The 11,470-nt window shown below is 46.0% G+C and overlaps 2 protein-coding genes across 2 annotated transcripts; one reads left to right on the forward strand and one right to left on the reverse strand.

The window, feature by feature from the left end:
- Positions 1–2,846, reverse strand: nefla (neurofilament light chain a). The gene is made up of 4 exons (XM_069673532.1): positions 1,723–2,846; positions 1,458–1,582; positions 727–1,166; positions 1–633 (listed from the first exon to the last, which is right to left on the reverse strand). The coding sequence occupies exons 1-4, from the start codon at positions 2,764–2,766 to the stop codon at positions 278–280; spliced, it is 1,965 nt and encodes a 654-aa protein (XP_069529633.1). The 5' UTR covers positions 2,767–2,846; the 3' UTR covers positions 1–277.
- A 5,766-nt stretch (positions 2,847–8,612) lies between these two features.
- On the forward strand, positions 8,613–10,519 carry pgam2 (phosphoglycerate mutase 2 (muscle)). Its single transcript, XM_069673296.1, has 3 exons — positions 8,613–9,108; positions 9,276–9,456; positions 10,049–10,519. The coding sequence occupies exons 1-3, from the start codon at positions 8,692–8,694 to the stop codon at positions 10,216–10,218; spliced, it is 768 nt and encodes a 255-aa protein (XP_069529397.1). The 5' UTR covers positions 8,613–8,691; the 3' UTR covers positions 10,219–10,519.
- The last annotated feature ends 951 nt before the right edge of the window (positions 10,520–11,470 follow it).

Consider the following 11,470-nt stretch of genomic DNA (forward strand, 5'->3'; position numbering starts at 1 on the left):
TAGGAGTTGTTTATTTATCCATCACAAAAACTCTCACACTCACTTTTACATTCAGCAATTACACATATAAGACTCATCATGAATTGTGCAACCAGGCCTTCACGGACTACTCTGGATATTGGCAAGCAGGTAACCTTTATTTGTTGCTGTAAATGGCTATTTGACTGTTGATTTGAGCACCATGTTAACAAGCAGTACTGAGAGGATAGCGTAATTTACCCCTACCGGTTATTGAGCTAATGGACAGTCTGGACTGAAGTTAGCTGATGCTACTGGCTTACTTTTTAGCCTTTGTGCTCTTGTCTTCAGCAGCTTCTGCTTTGGCTGCCTTTTCTTCCTCTTTCTCCTTTTTGGCGTCAGCTTTGTCGTCTGTTTTCGGAGCAGCTTTGTCGTCTTTGTCGTCTTTCTTGGCCTCAGCTTTCTCTTCTTTCTCTTCACTCTTTTTCACCTCTTCTTTCTCCTCTTTTTCTTCTTCTTTTGCGCCCTCATCTTTGTCATCCGCTCCCTCTGTTTTTACCTCCTCTTGTGCTTCCTCTTTGGCTTCAGTGTCGTCTCCTTCTCCTTCGACCTCTTTCTCCCCCTCATCTTCAGCAGCCTCTGTCACCTCCTCCTTTTGCTCCTCCTCATCACCACCTGTATCAAAAGTTTTAACTGTTATTATTATGTCCATCATTTTTTTATTAAAATTGAGCAATTACAGAATATTATTAATGAAGATGCACAAACCCTCTTCTCCCTCCTTTGCCTCCTCATCTCCTTCCTTAGCCTCCTCCTCTTCTTCCACTTTATCTCCCTCCTCCTCTCCTCCCTCTTCCTCCTCCTTCTCCTCTTCCTCCTTTGCCTCCTCGGTCTCCTCTCCTCCCTCCTCTTCCTTCTCCTCCTCCTCCTCTTGCTCCTTCACCTCCTCCTCTGCCTCCTCTGCCTCCTCCTCCTCTGCAGGTGGGCTGGCCTCTGCCTGCTTGGCACGGCTGGCAGAGATGATCCCCTCGGTGGTGCTGACACTGGAGCTGAGCAGACGTGATGTCATCAGGTAGGAGGTGCCTGAGCTCAGGCTAGAGAGGACGGGGCGGGCGAAGGAGGGTGCTGACAGACTGTGGCCGTACAGAGAGGACACGCCCCCACCCAGTCCTACACTGAAGCGGGACTCCTCCCCCTCCAGCAACTTCCTGCACAGGTTAGAGAGACCAGAGAAACAACTGATTTACAGAAAGTGGCCCTTTAACACTACACTATCTATTCACAGACTGTAAACATACATTTTGTGGATTTGCTAATGCAGTCTGACTTACACACAGGCGCCCTGTAATTAAATGTAAACAAATGGTTTCACCTTAAGTGACCTTGTGAATATCCTTTAAATCGATCTCACCCCATGATTGTGTTTTATGGAACCCCTTTAACTGTATAATATCGCCACTTTGATGTGTTTAAGTTGCCTCTAAGTAGTTTCTTCTCACCTGTACGCAGCAATCTCGATGTCCAGAGCCATCTTGACATTCAGAAGGTCCTGGTATTCTTTCAGGTAGCGTGCCATTTCCTGTTTGGTGCCCCTCACCTCGCCCTCCAGCTCTCCAATGGTGTCCTACAAATAATACAAAGCATTAGACGCAAGGACTTATGAAAAGAAAACCTTTGAGTTTGAAACATTACAGTCCCACAAAGCAAAAGATCTGAATTATTAACAACCCATCACAATTAAATCCCCCTGCAGCCCCCGCTAACCTGCATAGCAGCGATCTCAGCACTCTGCTTCTCCTCCATCTCGTGCAGCTGTTTCTCCAGGGATTCATTGAGGCCTCTGCATGAATCGATCTCTAGCAAGCGCGTCTGGAGCTGCCGGCGGTACTCCCCTGCTTCGTCCTTGGAGCTTCTCACTGCGTCACTGTGCTGGGCCACGGACTCAGTCATGGATCCCACCTTCCCTCTGAACCACTCCTCTGCTGCCTGCATGTTCCTTGCAGCCAGCCTTTCATACTGGGACCGGATGTCCCTGAGAGCCCCAGAGAGGTCAGGGGTTGCGGCCTCGGACTCTACCGCCACCTGGACGCCCAGCTGGACCTGAGCTTGAAGCTCGGCCACCTCACCCTCGTGAATCCTCTTGAGGAAGGCCAGCTCCTCCAGGAGAGTTTCGATGCTCTTCTCCAGCTCGGCCTTGGCCAAGGCAGCCTGGTCGGCCTCACGACGGGCGTCCATCAGCCTGCCTTCTGCCTCTTCACGAGCCAGTGCTTCTTCCTCATATCGACCCTGCAGGGCGGTCAAGGCTTGTTCCAGCCGCTCTCTCTGTCCCAGAGCAGCCTGCTGTTCAGCTCTGGCCTCATCCACAGCTGCCCTCAGGGCCCGGGCCTCCTGCTCGTACAGCGCTCTCAGACGTGACGGCTCAGAGTGCCTCTGCCTCAGCAGCAGCAGCTCTGCCTCCAGAGCCCGGTTCTGCTGCTCCAACTCTCTCACTCTCTCGATGAAGCCGGCAAAGCGGTCATTGAGTTCCTGCAGCTGGCTGCGCTCCTGGGTGCGAACGGTGCGGAATTCGGAGCTGATCTGGGCCGCCTGGCTGAGCTCCAGCTCCAGGGAAGAGGCCGGGGAGGAGGAGGAGAGCAGCACCCGGCCGGGAGAGGAGTACTGCAGACGGGAGGAGGACAGCGGGGAAGCATGGGAGGAGTAGACGGAGTGGGTCCTCCCTCTGCTGACCATGACACGAGGGGGAGCCTCGACATACCAGCGTCTGTATGGCGAGGAGGAGTAATAGGGGTCATATCCGATGCTACTCATTGTGGAGTGTTGGGAGGTCTGGCTGCTCTCCCTCTCCTCTGTGTGTATGTGTGTGTGTGTGTGTGTGTGTGGGGAGGTGTATGAAGGGCTCAGGTTTAAGCCTCGACTGCTTACTGCTGCAGCAGCCCGAGCTTTTATACCAGGACAGTGAGCTCTGACGCAAGCGCTTTCCCCCAAACTCTGACAATGCAGGCTCGATAGACTTACACTGCAACGGCAAGAAAGGAGGCAGAGAGGGGCCATGGGAATATGTAGGAGGAGAATAAGGGAGGGTAAGAGATCGAGAAAGGAAAGACATTGAGGGAATAGGTTGAAAACATTAGATATTACATGATACATTCTTCCTGTATTTGGCATTTCATGTTCAACCAAATCAAGCTTAAATCACAGTGATTTTAAAAGTGCAACAAACACATGCAAAAAAAGAAGTAAAGCACATCATCAATTTTAACATCGAACATGAACCTGGACTTTAACCACAGCAAAACATTGATTAATCAATAGTTTTTTAACTATCACACAGAGCAACACATAAACAAAAACACTTGCAGTGGTATCCTCACTGCGGGAGAGAGAGAGAGAGAGAGAGTGGAGAGGGGAGGGAGAGAGGAGGAGGGGTGTCCTGATTTAACAATCGTGACACAGCATCTCTCCATCTGGTGGCGAGCAGAACTACAGGCCCGACCTCAAAAGACCTGCAGTGATTAAAACAATCCCACCCAAACAGAAGGTAAGAGGTTAAAGACACAGGCAGACTTGTTAACCAGTGCAGCAAACACATAATGTATAGTGTAATTTCATGGGGCATCAATGAGCTCTGCTTTTTGCTGAGACTGGTTAATAGTTTTTATTTTTTATTTTTTTTATATAATCTGAGTTTAACACAATTTAATGTGATTTTTCAATGTAATGACGACATTCAATGTTTGTTTTACGTTTATAAATGCTGTTGGTAAGACATAGATGAAAGGAAGTGTTATGGCCGTATTATACCTTTACTCAAAATAAGAGATATTCTTACTGTTTTAATCCATAAAGGAACCTTTTGTCAGCTTGTTCTTTCAATTCTATAAAAGACAACCCCTCTCGTCTGCAGCACAGAAACCCTGCAGCTCAATTACACCAAGCTGCTGACATGCGTTTTCTCTCCTTGTGTGCCAGGTGAGTGTGTGTGCAGGAAAAGTCTGTGGAAGTTTATATTTGGAAAATTCACCCCGCTTCAGAGCTGCATGCATACATTAAGTGTATTGCAGTGCTTTGCAGCAATATCTTTAAGTCTATGAGCATTTCCATAGAGTCATCTGCCTATGCAGCAAAGGCCCCCAGCGCTCACAGACAGAGCTGTGCCTGAAAAGGTGTGAGGTAGCAGTGAGAGGTGGGGGGCGGGGGGGGGGGGGGGGGACTCTAGTGGGATCTGCATGGGCTCTGCTGCAGCCTGAGTCATCGTAACATTTGTGATCACACCAACTCCCCTGTGTACGCTCTTTCCCACCCTCACAGCAGTCTGACAATCTGCACCAGGGCCATTTTTGGCAGGAGATGCTTACAGGACTTGGGGAAATGAAAGAGAGAAAGTAGACCATTAACATCTCATCCCAAGCTAATTAGCTCACTTAAAGTGATGATTTTTAGGTTGTTGCTTTATTAATGACTTAATTCATACTTTTAAATTAAGAACCTGGGCCCTATTTTTACAAATTTGGGTGTCAAAATGACTCATAGGAACAAAAACTTCAGGAATCGGTCCAGTAGATAGCCTCCGCCGTAGCCGCGATACGGCCGCAATGGCTGCAACATAATCCCCAGGGGCAATTGCGCTCCAAGTACGTCCACTAACAGTGCTTGTTTTTGCCACTGACAGGCTCAGATTGTTACTCCAGTCTACTACTACTCATGTCTGACAACATTACAGAAATGATCCCAACAAAGATCTTCCTTTTTTTCAAAGAGTAAGATCCTTTTGGTGTAACCAGAAACAGAAGTGTCATTCAAAGAGAAGTCTCATTTTGAAATCCCGTGGGTGGTGAGATGTTACCTGAACAGGATGGTGGAAATGTGAGCTAGATTTGGAGAGAGAGAGTGTATTTGTTTTATCCTCCTTTGCCTGTTTCGCCTCTCTCTCTCCTCATTCTCTCTTCAATTTCTATGAGCTCTTCGTCCGTATACTCTGGCTCAAATTTCATGCAGTCAATCTCACCACCCACAAGATTTCAGAGCGAGACTTCTCCTTGAATGAGACTTCTGTTTACACCATTGTGGCTGTATCGCGGCTCCAGCAGAGGCCATGGACTGGACGGATTGCAAGTTTTTGTTCCTATGAGACACCCAAATTTGTAAAAAATAGGGCCCAGGTTTAAAAATGCCAAACTTCTTCTTTAATGACAATTCACGACCCGATCTCGGAAAATGGTCAATCACTCAAATTGGACCCGAGAAGTTTGGACCCGAGGAGAACGAAGCATCACAGTATGTCAACATCACACAACACAACAGCATAATAGCAGATGGCAGTGGATAAGAGGAAAATATTCCTTCTACAAATCATTCAATTAGCACTCTTTTTTTAAACAGAGATAAATTTAAAAAGTGCAACATAAATGCAACTACTGTTGGGCTCATCAAGTTTGAAGAATGTAAATGTAACTGTAGCTGCGATCACCCAATCAGTGGATACACGGACTGTGAATAAGTCCTTCAAAATAAAAGCGCAGCATAGCATTTTTTCTTTCAAGCACACATCTGCAACCCACTGAAAACAGCTCCGTGTCCCACTTTTGGGTCCCGACCCACCAGTTCCGGCCCCAAACGTTGTCTTTATGGAGACTCTACACAGTGAATCCATGATAATAAATCCAACACTCGTGATCATTTATCCATGTTGTGCTGTCCACTTAAACGTAGATATAGATTCTCCTTTGCATATATGCACAAAAGAGCATTTCATGGCTACTGACTTCAGTGTCACTCACATTTTACACATTTTATTTGACATCTTGACATGAAAATCAGTTTGAGGTGATGTCAGGAGACTAACAGCTCGCTCAGCCAATGGATGTCATTACTGGAGCATTTGTCCCTGTCGCTCACAGTAGATTTGTAATGGGTTACACAGTAAAAACAGCCTCAAAACAACTAAACTTGCTTTGCAACTTACTAAAAAACAGTTTTCACCAGAGCCTGTTGTAATGTGATTTCTGGCCTCCTGAGAACCCAAACTCTGATTTAACCGTTTTACAGAGCGAGCTCATACCATGATTTATTTCTGGAACCTTGTGTGAATAGAAGTCAAACTCTCACTCTCCTTCCCTCTGTTCTCCACCTACTGCATCTGCCCTCCTTTTTCTGCAGCATCATCCTCAGTTCTTACTTTGCACAATACCTGCACAATAACCTCACCATTTTCAAGATCACATGATGCAGGTTGGCATGGGGCCTGTTATTCCATCAATATTACATTTTTGAACAGTTGAATTCCTCTTTTTCTTCTATATATAGATCATAATTTGATTGGCAGCTGCAGGAGACATTGACTTTGCCTGACAGTTCAGCTCTGTGTTCAGCTCTTTCTAAGCTTCATCAGCACTTTGATCTCTGTCCTGTACATTTGAGTACATCTCTGCCTCCCATCATCACATTTCAGGAAGGATACTGGGGAATACGTGGCTTTGATTATTTGTCTTAAAGGTGTATAATATTTTCAGTGTGGTGGCCCACTTTTTCCCAACTCAGAATAACTTGAATCAGTAACTATAAAAAAAGTATGTTTCGATACCGGAACAGGCTGTTAACTCATCATAGGACCATTTAATGTTTTGTTTGACTCCATGCTGATATATAATGACATATATAATATGGACTGCAGCTGACACGGATCATGTAGTAGGGGAGAACAGGACTGACAACCTTTCACATTGGATGATTGGAGAAAAATGTAAGTGTATATCTTTCAACGTTACTGTGTCTCCTGAAGGCAGTGGCTCTTGCCAGTGACAGCCTATGGGGTTCAACCAATGACTGTATATATAGATGGAAGATGCGTCTCCATCTGCTCTCATTGTATGAAATTGAAGCCATAATAGTCCCTGTAACGGGCGCTGCCATCATGTGCTGGTGACGTCATTTGGAGTTGTGCAGTAAAGATCGCTACTTCCGCTAACCTAAACACACACTTAACTTACCCAAAAAAAACAGCAAGGATCCCACATGTCGGTGTATTTAACAGCAGAACAGCTTCTTGTGTTGGTCTGAGGTTAACGTTCACAGATATGTAAACTTCAATGACTGTAGTGATTGTTTTAGTTACGTCTCGTCTCACTGATCGTCCTCTACTCTGCAAATCAGGAACAGATCGGCTGCAGGTGCTATATTTGTCAACAGAGCTGTCAATCATCGTTTTGAAAGCATCAAATAACTACCAAACCATGTTTGAGAAAACATTTTTTCGTGTGTATTTTGATTTTATAGACTCATGTCCTATCTGTTAGGAGGCAAGCTTTATGACCTATACTGCAGCCAGTAAGCAGGGGGTGCTCCAAATGTTTGTCCATCTTTTTATACAATCTATGGGGTTCTGCCTGATAGATGTTGGTAAGCACAGGAGGGCTCAAACCAATCATTACCTGTTTTACTCTGCCAGTCTTACCCGCTAACTCAAATACAAGTGCTCTGCTTTTTACGGTAGTTAGTGCATTAAACTGGTCTGAACATGACATGTTCAAACTCCATGTTTTGGGCGATAAAATGAGCCGTTGACTCAACTATCCTCAGAAAGTGCTGTTTCACACTGGTGACTTTGATTGATGTGGTTTTTTTAGCACTCTCTCCATGTGCTTCAGTCCTAGATGGATCGAGTATTAGTGCTATAATTCCCCAGTTTGTGATCATATACATAAAACTTATCTTTATGTTACCTAGATACAGAGGGGGGCTCATTTTACCCACTGGCTCTACCTACCCAGTTCTCCCCTTTGTATGAACATGTAAACGTTTGAAATAAAGTGCCCTGCAGGCTTCCTCTGTCCTGCCTGATACAGTGTGACCTGTTGCTCAGTGCATGTAGAAACACATTTGTGTAAATGATGCTGCAGTGACTCCTCGAGGTGATGTAATGAAATGACACTTTCCTCTTCCTGTTTCATATTTAACAAAGAGACTTAATGATTATCTCTTAAAATATGATGAATAAAATGTGGGACAGGGTTTAATTCGAGACCTTTTGGACACTTGTCCTTGTCTTTTGGTGTCTGTGCACCTTTACTATGCTGACTAACCTCCGTTGTATTACCAATAATTATTATGATACATAGAATGTAGCAGAAGAAGCTGCAGCTGTGGTTGTAAGATAGATGCATAATGCTCGTTACTTGCTTGCTTTGGCAGTAACATGTACAGTAGGAGAAAGCACATGGATGCATTCTAGCTGCAGCTGTGTTTTGACAACATGTTGCCCTGGATTTCCCCCCGCCAGCACCTTTGTTATATACACAACAAATGCTCTGTGATCAAGTATTGTTCAAAACACAAGAGCATTTAATAAAGCCTTTTCCCTCAGTGATGACACAGTTGAACTCAGAGTGAGGCGCCTCTCTGCAGCCAACTCTGATCTTTAAACTTTTGTTCCACAGATCTCAGTTTAAAAGTCATGTTGCTATTTTGGCTTAATGTGTGACCTCTGGCCTTCCCAGCCACCACATGTCCCAGCAGCCCAGCGGAGCTCTGGCTCTATTGGCTGGGCTTGTATGTCCATCACAGTATGGAGGCCTGTCACAGGTGGAACGTAAAGGAGGCCTGGACAGCCGGCTATAAAAAGAGTGTGGTATGCTGGCTCCGGCTCACTGTTGGTCGGCCAGTGTGTGTGTGCACAACTTAGAAGGGCTGAGGGCTCTGTGTTTGGTTTAAGGTAAACCCAGAAGACACACTGTAAGCATGGCTGCTGCCCATCGTTTGGTTATTGTCCGCCATGGTGAGAGCGCCTGGAACCAGGAGAACCGCTTCTGCGGCTGGTTCGATGCTGACCTCAGTGAGAAGGGCATGGAGGAGGCCAAGCGCGGGGCCCTGGCTGTCAAGGAGGCAGGCTTCAAGTTTGATGTGTGCTACACATCTGTGCTGAAACGTGCCGTCAAGACCCTGTGGACCATCATGGAGGGCACAGACCAGATGTGGCTGCCTGTGATCCGTACCTGGCGTCTGAATGAGCGTCACTACGGAGGCCTCACTGGTCTCAACAAGGCCGAGACGGCTGAGAAACACGGAGAGGAGCAGGTGAAGATCTGGCGCCGTTCCTTTGACATCCCACCTCCACCCATGGACAAGGACCACCCTTACAACAAAATCATCAGTGAGGTGAGACAACTGAAACTAAGAGCGATAATCATACCCCAAAAAGCAGCTTCCACCAATTAAAAGTAAAAGGAGGAATGGCATAAATACATTTTAAAGCGCTCTCATGTTTTGTTAACAGTCTTAATAAGTTATGTAACTTGTGTTTCATCTGCTGTTTCTACCTTCAGTCCCGCCGCTACAAGAATCTGAAGCCCGGCGAGCTCCCCACATGCGAATCACTAAAGGACACCATCGCCCGCGCCCTGCCTTTCTGGAATGACGTCATCGCACCTGAAATCAAGGCGGGAAAGAACGTAATCATCGCTGCCCACGGCAACAGCCTCAGGGGCATCGTCAAGCACTTAGAAGGTGAGCATTACAGCGTGCAGGTGGACAAAGTGTGCCAAAACAATGCAGAAGAAAGTTCTGCAGTGTGAAGTAGAGGTTGAGATGATGAAATCACACTGCAAAGGAGCAAAAAGCAAATAAAAATAGCTCTCTGCATTTGCATACAAGACTGGGACTTAAATAACCACAATCAGACACACACACACAAACACAGTTGTGGGTTACAGTGGATAAAAATAGCTTTCAGGGACTCTAGAGCTCAGGGACGGGGAGAGAGAGGGTCAGGAGCCTGGTTCCCGTTACAGTCACGACCTTTATGTAGAAAGGTTGTACTTTTTCAAGCAGTGGCCAGACATGGATAAGGGAGATACAGAGCCTGAAGGGCAATAGCAAATGTCAAACAAGTAGGGAAAGTGTCTTAAAGAAGGGAGAAAGAAGAAGTTGGAGATTGCTTCAATCAAAATAACTTCAAATACAATCAGAAAACCTGCCCTGCAGATTTGCTCTTATTATGTAAGATCACTGTCCTTCCTGTCTGACTAGCAGCGCCTCAGACAGCCTCTCATTGTATCAGTTACATTCCCTCTGCTGAGCTGCATGTCTGTCTTTCCAGGTATGTCTGATGCAGCCATCATGGAGCTGAACCTGCCAACAGGAATCCCAATTGTGTACGAGCTGGACGCAAACCTGAAGCCCATTAAGCCCATGTCCTTCCTCGGCGATGAGGAGACCGTAAAGAAGGCCATGGAGGCCGTGGCAGCCCAGGGCAAGGCAAAGAAGTAGGCCTGCTCCGGAGGCTCCGTGAGGAGGCAGAGAAACAGACTGTAATACATGTGTCCATCCTTGTAGTCCATTCCAACTGGGGAAATGTTTAATGGTTCTTTTGGAGACGGGCCATTTTTAGCACATTAGCCCTGTTTGTCTAAGTTACAGACAGAGGGATGACCTGTCAATCAAAGCAGACAGCCCGGCCCAACGTTCTGCACAGCCACACACCACTCAGCCCTTTTAGATTGTGGACAAGCCCTATGATGAGGGCCTCACCACCCTGGCGCAACCAATAAAGAAACCATGTTTTTATGTAGGTCGGTGTCTGTTTAATTTGTCGTCTTATCTGCTCACGCCTCTTTCCCCCTTTTCTTTCTTCAAATTACATTGTCATCCTTATCTATTACTCCTTCAGTTTCCCATTTGGAAATGAGTTGTTTCAGCAAAGAGCAAAGGTGCTGTGAAATCTAATCCAGGCGGTAGAGAGGATGGAAAATAGAGAGAGAGAGAGAGAGAGAAGTCGTTGGGTTCATCCTGGCAGCTTTCCCTTGATGCAGGAAAGAGGTTGTCTGAGAGTTGTTGGCTATCCTCCCCTACAGTCAGATTACACTGAGAAGCTTGAGGCAAAGAATTATTTTGGGCAGTTAAATGGAGGCTTCTTGGTAGCAATTGATTCATCGATTCCAGTCGCTTTGGTCCAACAGACAAAAAGAGACACTTTGTTGATCTCTTAATGTGACACCCTCTCGTCCTTTAGTACTGCATTCCTTGAACTTTAAAAAGGGGCCTTGTGTGACAGGGTTGCACTGCCCAGTGGTGTTTTTCCCTGACTGACTTAAAACTGACTGAGCATAAAATTTATGCCAAACAACATTAAATTCATTTTGAAGATATGGTCTTTTATTGTGGCCAGTTATATAATGATTTGTATGGGTGAGGCCACAACTTTCAGACGCAACATTATAAACTTAAGAGTCCACAGCAGGCAGTTTAGCTCAGCGGTTAAATTGGTGCCAATATACAGAGGCCACAATCCTCAATGCGGCAGCCCCAAGTTCAACTCCCGCCCTCAGCCCTCTATCGTGTGTCATCCCCACTATCCACTGTCCTCTCTCTATGATGAAGGCATGAAAAAAGCCCCCCCCAAAAAGTCTACAGCCACATTAGCGGCTCTGTGAAACTGTAGGCCTACTTATGCACAGTAGTGTTTTTTGCTAAATGCTAATGTCATTATGCTAACATGCTCCCAGAGACAACGCTGATGTTT

This window comes from Semicossyphus pulcher, unplaced genomic scaffold (genome assembly GCF_022749685.1).
Source record: "Semicossyphus pulcher isolate SPU_LCO1_2020_fin unplaced genomic scaffold, fSemPul1.0.p SCAF_22, whole genome shotgun sequence".
NCBI classification, from domain to species: domain Eukaryota; kingdom Metazoa; phylum Chordata; class Actinopteri; order Labriformes; family Labridae; genus Semicossyphus; species Semicossyphus pulcher.

Coding starts and splice junctions, on each gene's coding strand:
- pgam2 (XM_069673296.1), top strand. CDS start 8,692: ATGGCTGCTGCCCATCGTTTGGTTATTGTCCGCCATGGTGAGAGCGCC. Junction 9,109..9,275: donor ACAACAAAATCATCAGTGAG/GTGAGACAACTG, acceptor TTCTACCTTCAG/TCCCGCCGCTACAAGAATCT. Junction 9,457..10,048: donor CATCGTCAAGCACTTAGAAG/GTGAGCATTACA, acceptor CTGTCTTTCCAG/GTATGTCTGATGCAGCCATC.
- nefla (XM_069673532.1), bottom strand. CDS start 2,766: ATGAGTAGCATCGGATATGACCCCTATTACTCCTCCTCGCCATACAGA. Junction 1,583..1,722: donor CTGAGATCGCTGCTATGCAG/GTTAGCGGGGGC, acceptor TATTATTTGTAG/GACACCATTGGAGAGCTGGA. Junction 1,167..1,457: donor ATCGAGATTGCTGCGTACAG/GTGAGAAGAAAC, acceptor TAACCTGTGCAG/GAAGTTGCTGGAGGGGGAGG.